This window comes from Heliangelus exortis, chromosome Z (assembly GCF_036169615.1).
Source record: "Heliangelus exortis chromosome Z, bHelExo1.hap1, whole genome shotgun sequence".
In the NCBI taxonomy this organism is placed as follows: domain Eukaryota; kingdom Metazoa; phylum Chordata; class Aves; order Apodiformes; family Trochilidae; genus Heliangelus; species Heliangelus exortis.
Window position 1 is genome coordinate 68092350 of NC_092454.1, and position 19183 is coordinate 68111532.

At 38.4% G+C, this 19183-nt stretch overlaps 1 protein-coding gene across 1 annotated transcript in view; it reads right to left on the reverse strand.

The window, feature by feature from the left end:
* The window catches only part of EDIL3 (EGF like repeats and discoidin domains 3), a 227626-nt gene that overhangs the window by 40648 nt on the left and 167795 nt on the right, over window positions 1-19183 (reverse strand). Inside the window, exon 6 of the mRNA XM_071730704.1 lies at window positions 18427-18608. Within this exon, the coding sequence (XP_071586805.1) occupies window positions 18427-18608 (182 nt within the window). The remainder of the gene's footprint in view (window positions 1-18426; window positions 18609-19183) is intronic.

Below are 19183 nucleotides of genomic sequence, written 5' to 3' on the forward strand. Positions count from 1 at the left end.
TTTCAGTATAGTTTTACCATATTTCCCTCTGTAAGTAATTAGTAAGCACTCACACACTTCTAGAATGCAAATTGTCATTTTAGAGGTGTAGGCATATGGAGAGAGAAGAATATAAAAGAACACATTATTTTACAGGATTTTTCTCACATATACAACGAAAATTCCAGAATGTTTGGGATTGCAATGGAGAGAATGGACTTAGGCCAGGAATTTACACAGGTATAAACTAGAAGAGATTCTGGTGATTTTACAGTCCTGGGAAATATATTTTTTCCTGCCATTTCAGGTTCCCCAGAGGAAAAAAAAACCAAAACACACTTCCATTGTAAAAGCATCCAGGGACTACTGTCGGCCCTCTAACTACATTTTAAATTTAGTTAACATAGAATAGTAACCAGTCAGACAAAAGGTTTGTGGAAATCTCTTATGTAGATGTAACTCTCTCTACAGACTTTCAAAATATTAATAAACGAGCAAGTAGAACAGTTGTTTACAGATTTACATAGTTGTTAATAAAAAAGTGAACACCATCTCCAAAAACAAGTTAGAAAGGACAGTCAAACAGAAACTAACCATTAGCTATTTGCTTTTTGCATAGCCTGGCTAGTTATCTTCACATTTCATTGTCTGGGAAAAGGAAGATACAGTACAACAAGAAATAATTTTTCTTTGATCCAGTTTTAGAAATAACTAATATTTCTTTAGCTTCTTTCACAATTTTTCTGTTTTTCCAGATAGTAATCAGGAGGGAATTTTTTCCCCTTGTTTCATTAGAATGACTGATTTCTAATGAAACCAGGATTTAACCATGGGATACTATATTCTCATACTGTCTTCTTTCCATGCCCCACTGTTCATCTCTAATGCACAACAAATCAACCTCTCACCTCAAGAAACAAAAATAGTGACCAGAGAAACCACCCAAAACTAATCTCCCCAAGTGTTTAGTACTATGGTAGAAATTCAGTCTTGAAAAAAATTAATTCTGAACGGAGGGAAGATTTGGTCAGCTAATAATAAAAATTAAATAAAACCAATTTAATTTTTAATTACTCATTTAATATTCACACTGGCCAGCCTGTGTTCCTTGGGTTTCAGGAGGTGAGAAACCTGCCTTTGTTCTGTGATTTACAAGTCTGGTCTATACCCTTATCTGTATTTCTGTATAAGCTATACAATTTTATTTACTTCTCTATTTTAACAGATAGAATCTTTCCTTTTAGAGTGCTTCTTAACCACCATGCTCTGAGTCACAAACTGAGCTGTGGATTTAAGCAGTATTTAGCTTGATATAACACAGGAAATAAAAACAGGATACTGTGTTTTGCAATTAGGTCTACATATTCTGTCAATATTTGGGGGAAAAGGCCAATAAAAAGGGAGAAAAACTGCTTTCAGATCCTGCAGCTTTCTTACAAAATCCCCATGGGGCTAATGTCATGCTATCTGTAGCTCCTTTCGGCTCATATGGATACACCAGGAATTAATTGGCCCATTGTGTCTAGGTTCTTTTATGTGTTTTAAATTTTTCAAAGCAGAGCTTAACAAAAGTCAAAATATTGCAACAGTGCAATGATTACAACGAAGGGAATGGGAAATCTTTCTTACTTAATGTACTTCAGTAGAAAGCAAAGTTCCCAGTGTGAAATGTGAACTATCTCTCAGCACTAAAAGAGTGTTCAAAAGTATTTTTCTGCAGCAATTGTGAAGATAAACAGCTTAAGAAGCTCTGCTTTGTGGATTCACATCTAGAACAGAATTTTATATGTTCTAATTACATGAGCAGATGTGTTTAAAAACAAACAGGTCAAAGTCATTAAGTTAGGTGCAAGAATTTAAGACATCTTTTAAAAAAAATGGTAATAGCTTATTCAGTTATAAGGGACTGCTTGTAATTACCCAGATTCACTGGAAAAAATCAAGGATGATAGAAGATCAATAGTATTTTTAGGGATTTACCCCAGTAATTTAAGTATCAATGCATGATAAATACCTGGTAAGAAGCTACTTGTGTAGAAATGTGAAGAAACTACTTAGACAGAAAAAAAGGGATGGATCAGTTCCAACAGCCCTACTTAAGTTTAAAGTTATTTGGAGAGTATCTGATTAAGGCTTTATGTAGACCCTGTCCATAGCTCTGAGAGGGCTCCTGAGTTCATCAGCTTCTATGGGACCCAGTTCAACCAAACTGCATCAGGGATTTGGTTCTCAGGGTAACAAGCAGATCCGAAGCTGCCCGTTGCCTTACATCCTCATGACATCAAGTGTTTTATTTTGGGTGAGGTGCTGTTTAATATCTACAGGTAATTGTAGAGCCTGATGGTCACCAGTGCAACATCACCAGTGATGTCAAGATTGGAGGCAGCCAAGGCTGCAGTGAACATACGCTGGTGGAGCTCACAGTCTTAAGGAAAATAAGCCTGTTGAGGATCACAGTCAGAACTCTGAATTTTAGGAAAGCAGACTTCCAGCTCTTCAAGGACTTAGTCTGAAGGTCGCCCTAGGAATGGTCCTCATGGACAAGGCAGCGGAACAGAGATGGCAGATCTTTAAGGATACTTTCCAAAGAGCACAAGAGCTCTCCATTCCCAGGTGTAAGAAGCCAAGCAAGGAAGGGAGGAGACCACCATGGTTCAGTCAAGACCTGATGACCAAACTAAAAGGCAAGAAGGAACTGCACAGGCAGCTCAAGCTGGGGAAGAATATTTTGGGAAGAATATAGGGACACTGCCCGGTTGTATAGGGATGAGGTCAGAAAGGCAAAGGTGGAGACAGAGAAGAATTTGGCAAGGGATGTAAAGAACAAGAAAGGCTTCTGGAGGTTTGTCAGCCAGAAAAGGAAGGTGAAAGAAAGTGTGTCATACCTGATGAGAAAGAACAGCAATCTAGTAACAACAGATGAGGAAAATGCTGAGGTTCCCAACAGCTTTTTTGACCTGGTCTTCCTGTTGAGCTCTCTCTTTGCATCTGGCAAGTTGGTGAACTATGAGAACGTGTGATGTGGGACAAAGTCCTTCCCAATGGTAGTGAAGTAGTCACCTGAGGAACTTGAGTATACATAAGACCATGGGACCTGATGAAATATATCCCAGAGTTGTGAGGGAAGTATCTGATTTAGTCACTGAGCCACTCTCTGTGATATTTGAAAAGTCATGGCAGTCAGGTGAAGTCCCCAGTGACAGGAAAAAGGACATATTACACCAATTTTAAAAAGGGTAGAAAGGAGGACCCTGAAAACTACGGACCTATCAGCCTCACCTCCATGCCTAGGAATATCATGGAAAAGATCAAAAGTTCAGATAAGGCACATGGAGGACAGGGAAGTGATTTGAGATAGCCAGCATGGCTTTACCAAAGGCAAGTCCTGCCTGAACAACCTAGTGGCTTCCCTCCAGAATACATAAAAATATTCCCCTCCTTTTCTATTTGGAATAGGTATTAGCAAAAACACCACAAATATTTCATAGAGAACAAGTTTGTATGAAGTTTATCTTCAGTGCAAGCTTCCAAGAAATCCTCAGATTAAAGTCTTCCCAAAACAGTCCTTAAGACTGTAAATGTAGTTTAACATGAGCCTTCATTCATAAACAGAAATACAGTTCATGGAAGACTATGGTGTTTACCTGTTTCAGCTATGAGATAAAGCAGAATTGCTATAAAAAATTCTCCATCTTTTCTGGCACAAATGCTATTACTCATAAAAAACCAGGGTTGAATAAGGGATCAAAGTTATACTGACATTCAAAGATTTATTACAGCAAGCCTTCCCTGCTGATTTCATCAGTTTTTAAAGGACTGAAATTTAATTTTTTTGTCTTTTTTTAAAAGTCATAATTCTGATAAAGCTAGATAGAAAGCACCCACAGTGACATTTTCTGATGAAAAATAGGGACACTTGCCAGACGAAATGTTTGCAATAAATTCAGGAAAGGAGTAACCTGACATGATTCCCTCAATACTAGGAAATTTAAGTGAGCCTGAAAGATCCCTCCCATGTTTCCTTTCCCATCTTCAAGTCTCATGCTCTGAACACAACTGAACATCACTGTTTCACCCTGCTGTTACCTCAAGGGCAAGGGGCTGTAGAGCAGGACCTGGCATGTGATGAGGTTCAGGAAGGTTGGAGCAGGTCAATTACTATTATCTTCCCTGTTGCAAAGCATCCCTGGCACCTCAATATAAGGTGCTCATATGTCTTTCTAGCCCATCTGTGGCTTTTTGTTTCTCTCCTAATCAGCACTGTCAGCAAAGATGCTCCAGATTTAGTTGAGGGCATTAGTGCAGTCAGCACAGCAGTATGGAATGTGTTTTAACTAGCATCCAGATTAGGTAACACAGTGATTTATTCACAATAACAGGCCAGCTGTTGCTGCCATTCTGGAAGGTATTTATTACATGAGGAAAAGACAACATGTTTTATCTTACAACCCTGGTGATCTAGGAGAACTAACATGGTCATTTGTTTTAGTTCACTTTACATATAATAATTCCTAACATGATTGTGTCATATTACCTTGCAAATAAAACAGTTAAATACTCAGCTCTTTCTGATCCCAGAACTTTTTTGTTTCACTTGTATGGATGCAGACCCAGCCAAGCCAACTTTTCTGTTAAATCCTCTGCAAACTCAGCCTCCTGATACTGATGTTTCCAGAGTGCTTTGCCAGTCTGTCATACTTTAAGGTAAAAACAAGTATCCCTCAGGTCTTCCCTGTATTCACTTATAGCTTAGATCCAGCCAACCATCTAAAAGCAAATCATCACCTTTGCCATCTTCAGTTATACTATTTTTATAAAAGTTTGGCAAACTGAATCAGAGAATAAAATCAGCTCACTAATTCAATTTCTTCTCACTAATTTCACTTTTTCTTTGAAAAGATCATAGAATGGTTTGGTTTGCAAGGCATCTTAGAGGTCATCTAGTTTGAACCTCCTTGCCATGGGCAGGAACAGCTCCCATTAGACCAGGTTGCTCCATGTCCCATCCAGCCTGGCTTTGATCATTTCCAGGGATGGAGCAGCCATAGCTGCTCTGGAGCAACCTGGACCAGAGTCTCACCACCCTCACAGTAAAGTATTTCTTCCCAATGTCTAACCTAAATCTACTCTCTTTCACTTGTTCCCCCATGTCCCATCACTCCCCCTTGTAAAAATCCTTCCCTAGACCTTCTGTAGGTCCCCCCCTTCCATATCAGACCATATTTTAAACCCTACTTGTATGGAAAACATTAATAAACCAATTGTTTGGCCCATGTAGTGCTAATATGGAGGAGCATATGGTACGAATATTGCCAAAAAGCACTCATTTTATTTGGCTTTTGTTGAGAATGCCTTAGAGGTTTACATGATTAGACAGTATGAAAACTTCTTTGGTCTGTTTCTTGTTCTTATTAAGTCATTATTTTAGTCACAAAGTTGGTCGTTATGAACACAGTTAGATATGAATTATTCAAATTCCAGTATGTTTGGACTGTTGCCTCAAGAGGCCCCTAATCAACCTATCATTGTTCAGAGTTTTGTAGCCCTGCAAAATTCCAACTAATTTACAAAGTATTGATCAAATGGGTATTAATTACCTGCAATTTAAGATTAGTTAAGGAACACTGAGATTGTTCACTGCTGTTATTCATGCCTTCATATACCTTGAACTTGGGAATATTCCTGTCTTTGTCATGATCATAGAAAAATAGAATCATCAGGATTGGAAAAGACCTCTAAGATGATCAAGCATAACCATCCACCCTACAGACTCTGAGCCACTAAACCATCCCCTGTAGCACCTCATTTACCCATCTTTTGAACACCCTGAGGAAATGTGCCTCCACCAGCACCCTGGGCAGCCTGTTCCAATGCCTCATGACTCTTTCTCTGAAGAAATTTCTTCTGATACCCAACCTGAACCTCTTTTGGTGGAGCTTGACCCCATTTCCTCTTGTCCTGTCATTGGTCACCAGGGAGAAGAGGGCAACATCTGTCTCACTACAGACTCCTTTGAGGTAGTTGTAGACATCAATAAGGTCTCTCCTCAGCCTCCTCTTCTACAAGCTGAATAGACCCATTTCCCTCAGCCTGTCCTCATAGGACCTGTTCTCCAGCCTCAATGTCCTTCTTATACTCCAGAGCCCAAAACTGCACACAGCACTCAAGTGCAGCCTCACTAAGGCTGAGTATAGGGGCAGGATTACCTCCCTGGTCCTGCTGGTCATACTGTTCCTGATGCAGGCCAGGATGGTGTTGGCCTTCTTGGCCACCTGACCACACTGCCACATTATCTTCAGCCAGGTCCCAATCAACACCCCCAGGTCCCTCTCTGCTGAGCAGCTCTCCAGCCACTCCTCCCTAAGCCTGTATCACTGGTTGGGCTTGTTGCAGCCAAAGGGCGAGACCCAATATTTGGCCTTATTGAAACTTACAAAATTAGCCTTGTCCCATTGATCAAACCTGTCTAGATCCCTCTGCAGACCCTCTCTGCCCTCAGGCAGATCAGCACTCCCACACCACTTAGTGTCATCTGCAAGTTTTCTGAGGGTGCACTCTATTCCCTCATTCAAATAATCGATAAAGGTACTAAACAGGAGTGGTCCCAGCACTGAGCTCTGAGGAACACCACTTGTGATCATTTGCCAACTAGATCTAAGGCCTGATATTATTAATCCAACTGGATTTAGTGCCATGATAATGCCTACCAGAAAGAACTTCCTCAAAATATCTAGAATACTTCTGACTATGAGTCAAAGAATCCATAAACAAAAATGTCAGAGAAAATGTCTATATATATGTCCACTTGTTAAATAGATTTGACTGAGTCAGAGGGGCTCTGCAGAGGGATCTATCCAGATTACAGTCCTGGGCAATTGCCAGTGGTATGAAGTTTAACAAGGACAAATGCTGGATCTTGCACCTGGGACACAGTAGCTGTGGATATTCATACACCCTGAGGAGTGAGAGGCTGGAGAGCAGCCCTGCAGAAAGGGATGTTTCTGGCTGACAGCAAGTTGAACATGAGCCAGTAGTGTGCCCTGGCAGCCAGGAGGGACAACTGAGGGACAAGGGAGGGGATTGTCTCACTTTACTCTGCACTGCTGCATTTTTGGTGTCACAGTACAAAAAGGACATAGAGCTACTGGAGAGTGTCCAGAGGAGGGCTATGAGGTTGGTGAAGGGTTTAGAGGGAAAGGTATATGAGGAGTGGCTGAAGAAGACAACACTGGGTCTGTTCAGCCCAAAGAAGAAGAGGCTGAGGGGAGATCTCATGGCAGCTCACTGCTTCCTCACTGGGGAGGGAGGAGGAGCAGACTCTGACCTCTTCTCTCTGCTGACTTACAATAGGAGCCAAGGGAATGGTAGGAAGATGTGCTGGGGGAAGTTTGGGTTGGGTATTAGGAAAAAGTTTTTCACACAGAGGGTGGCTGAGCAGTGGGACAGGCTCCCCAGGGATGTTGTCATAGCACCAAGACTGCCTGAGTTCAAAACAAGTGTTTGGATGATGCTCTCAGGCACGTGGTGTGAATCTTGGGGTGCCTTACACAGGGACAGGAGTTGGACTTGGTGGTCCTGATGGGTCCCTTCCAATTAGGCAGATTCTATGATTATGTTACCAATATCTCATAGGGGGTGGAAGATGGGATGATAGACTCAGGTTACAGAAAACAAACATCCATGTTTCTTTTAATTCTATATAAAATTCATCTTCTTTGAAAAAAAAAAGACAAAAGGCATGATTGTAAAATCACCATGAAAATATATTCTGAGAAAATTCTTAACATGCTTTTTGCAAATCAGAGGTACTTTGTACTTCATTCTCCCATTTATTTCTAAGGTTCTTTGGCAGATGCACTCTAATTAAATCTCTGGTAACCACTATAACCCGCCCGGAAGCCCAACTAAGACAACTGGGATGAATTCCTATTGTGACTTCAGTTGGCTTTATCTAGGTCCTATGGATCTTTTCAGGAAAGAAATATCAAATAAGAAGGAAAAATGCTAGAAAATGACAAGTCTGTTCACGAGATGAAGAAATTACATTCATTAACTTTGAATATTAAAGCTGAAAATGGAATTATACCCATGCATTAAAAGATGGAAGCAAAAGCAAAAAGTGAAATAGCAGAAAAAATTCAGGACTTTAAATTTTCCTGGCACTGAGATCCCTACTGGAATTTTGCAAGCATTGAACATTCCCAGCTGATCTTTAGCACATGGGGGAAACTAAAGCTACTTGGTTCCTCCACCCAGAGTAAACCCAGTAAGTGATAAGTGTTATCAAATGGAGCACAAATAACCTGAGCAGGGAGCACTTAACCATAGCTCACTACTTTATTTTTCTTTTTATGCAGCTTATCTACAGAAATAATAACAACTGCAAAGGAAGGGGAGGATTTTACTGAGTGGTAAAACCATGTCCTCCAGGACATGATCATGGAGGGCTTTGGAATGGATAGACTTGTATTCTTGGCTATGTCAACCTTGGGAGGTGCTGCAAATCCCACAATTCAAACCAGGTCTGGATTTTTTGCAAGGAGTCCATGAGGAACAAGCAACTCAGAAGATGTGTGATTGTGGGCTCCTTGTCAGTACCCATTTCTCATCCTATCACACTTTAGCTACTCTTCCTCTATCAGTAAGAAAATGCAGATCAGTAATGAACCACACAATAAAATACACATCTTTACTAACTTTCTTCCTAAGTCAAGGTTCTCCTAGTCATGTATACCTACTGAAAATTTTATTTTCAAATAAGCCTATCAGCCACAGCTGGTTTTATGTTACCTACCATGCTAGCCATGCCAGCCTTTTGCTCTTCCCATGGAGAAACTAAATCATATGGAAGTTCAAGCTGTAACTAAGACTCCTGACTGATTTGGTAATTAGGGAAACTGTTAGAATGTGTTGATATTAATGACAAAATTTATAGGAGAAAGACAAATGGGAAAACACGAATATGTGAAAGCAATCCTGCCCACATATTGTTATCTTTGAGAATAATCTGTTAGTTGCTATGAGATTGGGTGTGTAGGGAGAGAGGCCAAGGCTTTTAGATGGCCACAAATGGAATAAAGAGGCAGATTAGTAAGCACATAGCTGACAGATGGCTTTGTGACTGCTGAAAATATCATTTCATTCAAATGATTTCTCCACCTGCAGATGCTGTTACAGAAAATGAAAAGGTGGCTCCAATGATTAATTCCTCCAGAGCCTTAAGAAATTAGCTGAATATTGGTTGAATCATAGCAAACACACTCAAAACATATTTTTCACTATCTCTTGAAATGAATCAATAGAAGAAAGTGCTGATATACAAACACAAAATGTTACCCTTCATTGAGACTGTTCAGTCATTTTAATTATCTCTGCATTTATCCTTAAAATACTTTTTCATTTTCCAAAAGCTGATAGGTGGCAGATTAGATTAAAAACATTAAAAGTTGCTTGATTCTGTAATAGACAAAGAAAAAGCCTCAAGAGATGAAAAGTCTCACTGAAAAACTCCAGACCCGAACTAGGTCTCTTTATCTTGATGACTGATGGAATAAGAAGTTTAAAAGTGCAAGTGGGAAATGAAAACCTATTTTTCAGTCCACAGAATTGAGGTACCACTGAAATTTGATATGACAAGAACACACCACCATATCCAGGGAGGTCAAGGAGTATGAGTTTACTTTAGCCCTTGTTTTCTGCCATACTATTATAGTGCTGTTTACTTCCTAGACTTCCAACAGCCTATATAAAAAATTAATTTTCCCCCACTCTCTGTAAAATTGCAGAGAAATACAGAGATGCAGTCATGGACTATCTTGCTTCTCTACAGCTACACCTGTACCAAGATTTTGCCTCTGTTTTCACCCTGCAGATTGCTCTGCACTTCTGATAAGTGTACACATATGAAGCACACATTTAGAACTACACCCATATCAATTCAGCATACATGTACTGCTCCAGGGCCATCAACACAGAGGTAAGTATTTACATGACCCTGTACAATGGGAAAAAAAAAAAACAAAAAAAAATTCATTTCACTTTTTCTTGAACCTTATTTTCTGAACATCAGCTTCAATGAGATAACTTGTAACAACAAGTTTCAAGACTGATCTTGAGATCAGTCCTAGTAGGAGTGTAACTAAAAGTGAGGATTGTTTGCTTTGCTGTTTTTAAAACTGAGTGATAAGAACATATGTAACTTGTTTAACTATCACACACTACTGTAGTATCCATCACGAAGACAGTAAGATGCTTTCTATCATATCTGAGAAGTAATGGCAGTCTGATGAAATTCTCACTTGCTGGAATAGGAAAAAATGAAAAAAAGGAAGACTTCAGGAGCTACAGGCCAGTTCATCTCACCTCTGTGCCCAGCAAGAACACAGATCCTCTGGAGGCTCTGCTAAGGCACAGGGGAAGTGTGGAGGTGGTTGGTGAGCATGGCTTCACATACAGCAAACTTAGTGGCAAAATTGAGAAATTTGGGCTAGTGGAAGGTGTCACAGAGGTTTGAACTAAATAATCTTTAAGGTCCATCCCAGGCTGAACCATTCAATGATTCTACAATTCTATGATTTTATGCATTTAGGCACTGTTCTTCCTACAGGAGTAAATTACACACAGGTGCTGAGGCACCTCCACATGAAACATATTATTGATGCAAGAAGCCAGGCCCACATTTCTTCATTTCAGTGTGCCACCACTTGCTGGTTTCATGATTTTTAATGTCAGGACAATTAAGTGTGAGGAACTATTAAGTCAGAATAGATGGTCTTACAGTTGCATGCAACAACACATTTAAAAGTACTGTTACTTCATTTGTTCTGACATCTTACCTGGAGTAAGTTAGGGAAGGTGGCATGCAGGCTGACATAGCATGTTATGGATAGTGATTATAACATCAATAAGTTTCTGTTGCCACAGGGATGCTAACTCCGAAGTGACTGCTTTGTGCACCTGAAACCTCAATCAAAGGTTGTTCAAATTTGTGTGGGTGTATAAGATGACATCAAATAGATACTAAGTTATGGGACATAGGGGAGTATCTGGGTAATTACACAGAGAAACAGACTCCCAGTCCTTTCATTTTCTTGTCTATTTTGAGTATATAAATTACACTTTTAGCCTGCAAGCTAAATGCATAGATGTTGAAGGAGATCTATAGCTGGCATACATTGACACTGAGATACTGAAGCCAGTGAACTTATGGCAGATTTTGACCATCTCAACATCTCTTCTAATACCTGCAGTTCAAAGGTCCTGTGTGGGGTAGTTCCTATATAATTCAAGTGAGCTTTTGTTATTAGTTTCTATTCTCTGCTTCTGGGACTTTCAGTACTTACTGACACTAGTCAATGTCCCCTAAAGAAATTGTCCTGTGATAGTAAGTCAAATTCTGGATTATGACATAAAAAGGCAGACCTTTCATAGTTTCTTCAGCATTTAATTTAGGAGATTAAATCTTCCTGTATCCTTCCCTCACCTTACCTGATGAGCCTGAGATTTCATTTCATAAGGTCCACTTGGCCACATTATACTGAGATCTGTATTAAATAATATTAAATATTTAATCTATGATTACAGGTATTTTTGGAAGCTGATACAACAGTACTCATGAATGAGGAAATGAGCTTTGACTAAATGAATGGTTTGACAGATGGTAGTTTGCTTAGAGCTCTTACTAACAGATGTTTGAATGAATGTTCTGCAAGACCTCTGTGTATTTTGTGTTTTAACATTTTACTAGCAAATAGCTATCACCTGGTGTATACTTGCTGTTTGGAAGTTCTTGATGTCAGAGCAGCTAATTTTTTTTTCCTTGCCTTCCTCAGAGAAAAGAACCCAATACTTTATTGATTCCTGCATGTGGATAATAATGATAGAACTTAGAAAGTCTCTATGATCTGCATATTTTTTCTGTAGTTGTCATTAGGTTTGTGAGATTCACAGGCACACAACTGACCATGTCAGTATTATGGACTGCAAGTCCCCAGAATGTGGTTCTGAGAACAAGAGATAGGATTTAAACCACAGGTGGGATGGGAGACACTTGTGTAAAAAATCAAATTACGTTATAAATAAAAACAGACATTCTTCCCCTTCCAGAAACAATATTCTAATATATTTAGACTTCAAACAAACAAACAAACAAACAACCCCCAACAAATATTCTCAGTAATCACTAAATAAAGAACCAGCATGGCTTCTTGAACAGAAAAACTAGAATTTGGATTCTGTCAAACAAACATCCTGATTATTGAGCTGCCCAGTTCTTGTCTTACCCCACTGATTTTAAACTATCTTAATGTAAACATCATATGCAAGAATACATCAGTAATACACTATTTAGTCCTCAGATGTGGTTTTGGTAAGTGTTGTGTATGGGCAATATTTAAAAGAAGACTCTTGTGCTCCATGTTCTCTGGATGAGCATGGCCATCACCCACTGCTGGCTCTGCACACACCTTGCAGGCACTGGACATTTCCACATGTTTCATGGGGTGCCCAATCTATTTGTCCCTAATTAAACACTCTGATTTCTACTGTGGGAAAAGGCATGATAAGAAATACTTTCTTGTGGCTCTAACCGGACTTGGTTGACCTTAAAATTCTAAACTATACAGGGAAAGTTGTATCCTGAATTTTCTGGGGTAGTTCTCTTTCCATCAAAAGTGACCTTTTTTATTAAGAGTCTCTAAAGGAAAGCTATTTAGTCAGAGTTCCTAAAAAAAACTGTGCAAAGTTCTAAAAAAGAAAAAAAAAGTATTATTTAAAACAGATGCACTGAGAAGGTAAAAGTAAACAAATTCAATGTATTTTAATTTAGACTAGAATACTAATATATTCAAATTACCAATTAGAAGTTGAGTGCCTTTTCCATCAAAGTGCTGTACCCTAAAATAAGGAATTTCATATTAATTTCACTTATAGTTTCAGAAAAGCCATTTACAGAAGAAATTATAAAGATGCTAGAATAAAAACTCTCTAGAATTCTAAATAAGAATTCTATCTTTTCCATTTTGAGATCACATTTGGCTTTTACAAATTGAGCTCTCCTGAAATATAGAACTAAAAAAAAATGAAATGAAAGCTGTAAAAGTTTTAATTATTTGAAGAGAAAAAAAAATCTGATATTTTAAATGCAGTAAAAACTAGGGAGAGGAAGTGATTGAACTAACTTTACCTCCCTTTTTCTTGATTTCTAAACAAACTGAGCAGTCCTGCTGTTTTGTAAATGAATCATTTTCCTTCTCATAATCTCAAAATTAAAAATATTAAAAAATATTTTATTTAAAAGCCAATTGGTAACCATGCTGAGGTCTCTGAAGAAAAAGTTCCTGCGACTTTAATGAGGGATAACAAAATAGCTTTTATATTTTCCTATTCAATAACTTGCATTTATATAAAACAGTCTCCTGCACCAGTTCAGTTCAATTTTCTGGATATTTCTCAGGTGTAAATTATGCCCACATCTACTCCTGGTAGCTGTGGGTTAATATTGATGTAAATAATTCCGTGTCTTAAAGAACACAAAGCATTTTAAAAAGAGATGGTAATCCCTTCTACACCACTGAAACTTATTGCATGACCAGGAACATGGATCCTCTTCCCAATCACACTCAAGAGACCAGCAGAAGCTAAGGGGCCTCTTGTACTCAGCCTTGATATCTCAGTCACGATGGAACAGCAGCAATTGCATGGGAACCAGCAGGCTCTGATCTTTTACCCCCATTGAATAATTGACTGTCCACAGCCAGAACCAGAAAATAGAATTTACTTGATCTTTTCCATAACAAAAACTGTCTCTGATCCCTCCTGACTTGAAGCATCACATTTGCCAAGTGTCAATGTTTGCCTCCTAATGTTTCCTCCTAGACTTCACTGAACACCAAGATTTTTGCTGTCTAGCCTTAAATCTAAAGATTTTTTTTATCCTATACTTCATCTTTGTCTTTACCTGCCTTCTTACTTTCTCCCAAGGCTATCCCATACTTCTGATGTTGATATTCTTGGGGGTCTCTGCTGCACTGACCACCTGTCCAAGCCCTTGGAGCGCTGTGGCAGGAGCCACAGGAGCTCTTCTGCAAACTCCTTCTCAAAACATGATGATATTTTATGGAAGGGAACACAGACATTACCAGGGGAAAAGGTGAGTTAGATATTGAATTGGGACAGAAGAAGGAAGATGGTAAAGGCATGGATCTCTAAGTAAGAAATCACTAGAGAAGAGTAACATTTCCTGCTAGTGGGATTGCTTCAGTGATCAGCAGTTAATGTGGCATTGGATATGGAGAGAGAGAACTTAAGTCACAACCCTGCCCATGGCCATCTCTATTCTTATCTATATTGTCTTGATAAAAAAATATGTATCAATAGAAAATATAGATATGTACAAGGAAGGAGTAGAAAAGAAGTGGAATGGGAGTAAAAAGAGGCAGTATATTTTATATCTATGTATGCAAAAGGACAAAAGGGAAAAGAGAAATCAGTACTCTCTTAGAAAAAAGAGTTTTGAGAAAAAAAAAAACAAACCCAAAACCCAACAAACCAAAAATTAAAAACCAAACAAAAAATAAAAGCAACACCCAAAAAGAAACAAAATCCCCTTTTCATTGTAACAGGTAAAGTGGATATTTTATTTATATCTCATAAAGAATTAATGAAAAAAATTTGTGGGATTTTTTTCTCATTTTTTCTAACATTAAATGTTACTGTCACCAACAGAGGGGTAAACTGTAGATGTAGGTGCAATTCTATCACAGCGAAACTATGAGGAGAAATAAAGGTCAGAAGGACTTTAAAGTGAAATATGACTTACTCTGACTTTAATTTGCTTTCAAAAACATGGTCACTGACCCTTTAAATCACAAGCCAATTACAAGCATTGTAGTGCCATTACAAATTACATGCTGAGAGTGTAAATGTAGAATGGCAATTTTAATTTTCAGTTCATTGGGAGAATGTAGGAAAATGAAACTGCATACTAATGACTTCATGTGTGTCAGACACCTGAAAGATTAGAGAAAAAAACTCTGCACTCATTAAAAGTGAGAAATGCCAATGTGCATAGAAATAAAGAAATTAAACGACAAAGATTATTGATAATGATGGAATAGGACAAAAGAGAGCTACAGGCCTGCAAATACCAAGGGTCTGGGGGAGTTTGCCCATTAAACATAGATTCTTTTAGAATTTATGTAGCATTAGAAAATGTTAGAGGGTAACAGTCAAATGCTTCAGGTTCACTGTGCAAAATATAAAACTACATTTCCTAAAAATGGAGTTTCTGGCTTTGCAACTTTCCACTTAATCTCTGCCAAACATTTACATTGTTTTTCAGGAGCCACCTTCTGGACCAACTGCTTTGTCACTCAGACCAGCATGGAAAAGGTCCCTTACACTACAATATAAAAAGAAGCTGGTGATAAGATAAAGAAAGCAAAAAGTAATAGTATAGACTATTAGAGGTAGCATTTTTCCTACAAGACCCAAAGGAAGGTAGCCAGAAACTTAGCACAAATCAAAGTGGCCTGACATTTTGTAACCTTCTACAAATGCTTAGGAAGTATCTCCATGGCCATTATGGAAGCTGTTGAATAATAAGTTGTGGGATTTCTGCTTCTCCTCTTGGCTCAACAGAAACTCTTCACCCATGTAAGGGTCAGGCAATATCTGTCTTAGAGTGTATTTTGTTCTTGAAGAACAAGACAGTTCTCTGATGTAAAGGACTACTATGCAGTGCATAAAATGTGAATTTTTGGAGGACTGAATCCAGGGCCTCTGCAGAAAAATAAAAAGAATTTTTTCTCTGCAAGTGCCATCCCTCTGACAAACTTAGATTTTCTGTTCACAGAAGTCTCAAGTCTTCAGGAAAGGGGAAAAAAGTCTCTCAATATTTAAACTTTTTGACCAGAAGAGAATTTTTTTGTTTTTACTTTGATCTAAAAAGGAAATTAAAATATTTTGCAAGTTTTCAGAAAATTATAGACCAAAATTTATTTTTAAAGAAAAATTAAATAGAAGAGAATTCTAGGTGCCTAGTATGTTTTAATTATGTATCTTAATTAACCTATAGAAAATCCTACATACTGTGGCTGTCAAGATTACATGATAATCTGCATGGAATTGTCACTAACTAGATTAGGTCATTCACTCTGAAAAGGAAAAAAAAAAAAAACCTGATAAACATTTTTACCACCTGTCCAACCTTTCTTCCAAGTAAGATCAAAGGCAAGACTTCCCTGGGAATAAAATCCAAGGCAGATATAACTTTCTTTGCTCTCATGAGACCCTGTGTCCAGTTCTGGACCACCCAGAACAAGAAAGAAATAGAGTTGGAGTGAGTCCAGAGGATGCCATGAAGATGATCAGAGGGCTGGAGCACCTCAGTAATAGAGACAAATTGAGGGGGCTGGGGGTTTCTCTGGAGAAGAGAAAGCTCTAGGGGGTGTTAGAACACCTCCCAGTACCTGAATGGGCTATAGGACAGCTGGAGAGGGAGTTTGTACATTGAAATGATATGATGATGGGTAATGGTTTTAACTGGAAGAGGGGAGATTTAGGCTAGATATTAGGAAGGAATTCTTCCCTACGACAGTGGTCATGGGCAACCCAGAGAAGCTGTGGCTGCCCTTCCCCTGGAAGTGTTCAGGGCCAGGTCGGATGGGGCTTGAAGCAACCTGGTCTAATGTGAGGTGTCTCTGCCTGTGCAGGGGGGGCTGGAACTAGATGATGTTTAAGGTCTTTTCCAACCCAAACCATTCCATGATTCTATGGTTCTATAAAGTAGTATCAGTAGAAGCTTGCACAGCTGCCTTGCAGCTGCCTCCATGGTGGGTGGTGGCTTTGCCAAGTACAAACATGAAAGCAACTCTACATCATCCATCCTCAGCAGTTTATCTCCTAATAAAGACACATCTAGGGGACCAACATGAAAAGATTCTGATGTTTTTCTCTAGCTCATTGAATGAATCCCACACTCTAAAACAACCCAAAATCTACTGTAACACCGAGTTTTCATAATCCATTAAAGTTACGTTAGCTTTGTCTTCCTTTGAAAATAATTCTGCTTAGCCCCTTAGCATTATTCTTTCCAATTCTTTTTTTTCAATGTCTAAAACTTACAGGCTTCTTAATCTTTCCAGTCTTTATGGGAGACAGCTGACTTAAGATATACTGAGGAGCCTTTGTGTTTTCACTGTGCAGTGAATAACAAACAGTAACAATGGCTTAATTTTTCAGAACTGACAATATCTAGCACTCTTACCACATCAGTTTCAGAAAACTTCATCAAACAGAGCTTTGCCTTGGCTTTCCAGAGAAGAAAAATGAACAGGTAATCCTGTACACTTTTTTCTCAAGCATCTGAGAAAAGCTCAGAAAACCCACAAATGGCAGTTGGTACAAAAACTTGAATATGAACAAAAATTATGCCATGTACAGGGAAGTAACTTCTTGTCTGAGAAACACAAGGCACATATGGACAGCTCAACTCAGTTCTGGTAGAAAAGATACTCAGGTACCATTTTTGACACTCCTGTGGTGGGCTCACTGGGAGGGAAGAACCCTTTTCACATATTGTCTATACTGATTAGTACAAAAGGTTTTTACATAAGTATTTAACATCACCATTATTAACTAATAGCTAAAGCCACCACATCTTAGTCCAATTCACATATCATGAAGACACTATAAAAGTTAAGAGCTACAGCAATCACCAGATAATCATTATCTTCATTAAAACACAGCCACAGGACTTCATATTCACTCTTTCCTGTCTTTCACTGAAGTAATTTGCTGGATGCAGAGAAATCCAGCCCACAAAGAAGCCAGTGCCATTTGAATCATTCTAGCAATAACAGCCTTCGGTGGAAATGAAGAAGCAATGTGCATTTTCAGCACCATGGATGTGGTTGAACTAACAGCTATTTCAATCTTAATTAAAACAGTTCTTGTTACTTCCAGCGTGATGCACATGATGCTTAACCTGTGTGCCCAGAGCAGCTCAGCAGAGAACAAACTATTCCTGCAGGCTCTGGTACAGCCAAAATCCCATTAAATCACTGAAGAATGATGCCCAAGGAAGGTTACATATGTCAAAGTATCACCACATTGACATACTTCTGTGAAATGCTACTAAGGACTTAACTAGCAAATATAATATATGTAGAAAATATTTTCCTTGAGAAGCATCTTTGTAAATTTGATTCCATGGCTTAGAGCCACAATGGAACATATACAAACACTTTTTAAATAAAAAATTTGTGCATTGGTATATTCAAGATTACTACTATTTTGCAACTAAATAGCCCCTTTTAGTCTACGCTGCCCTTCTGATATTGAAGAAGACTCTAGCTGTTAGTTTAATACTTGTCTTCATCAGTTTCTTAAGTGACTCTGGCAATTGAATCAAGGAGATTTCTCTTCCTCCTCAGCTCCATCTGTTACCTGAATCCATGGCCATCTGTCATTTTCTGCAGCAGTCCAAGCATTCACAAGACCCTTCTTATTAAGTCGTGCATAATATGGATACCATTTCTGGAGTCCAAAAAGAGCTCGATGAGTGGATGATGCACTAATTTGTTGGTTTGACACAATTCCTCCTTCTATCCCTAGTGGGCCAGAACATCCTGTGAATGGAAACAAGAAAATAAATTAATGCAACTGAAATGATCAAATCCTCTGGATCCCAAGTGGCTGTAATTACAAATAGATCCAAAATGTTGTGTCAAGTATGTTATTAGAAGAGGTTTAAAGCTCTAGAGTAGCATGTTCCTTTTGCAGAGATTGGAAAAATAATAAAAAAAAAAGTACAAAAAATGCTGAAAATGCTGCTTGTGAATATTCTCATTGTAAAATTAATAAAATAGATTAAACTTTAAATTTCTTTTAGTTCATTTAATATGAAGACTTATGAGTATGGGTTTTACAGATACAACAAAAGAAGATGACCCTTAGATTCACATGTAAAATAGTTGCTAAAAACAAATGTAAAATTCTGTAAATACTGGAAAGTCCTTCACATTAAACAATACCCAACAATGAATTCTGAAATGGTACGGCTATGAATTCCTTACACCATATGGGCAGAAAGTCACAAATAATTTAATTCCTCATTAATATAAAGGTACAGGGAAGAAAAAGTGACCAGTGCAATTTGGTCTTTCAGTAGGAGCTAAGGCAGGGAGACAGTATTGGGAGCCAC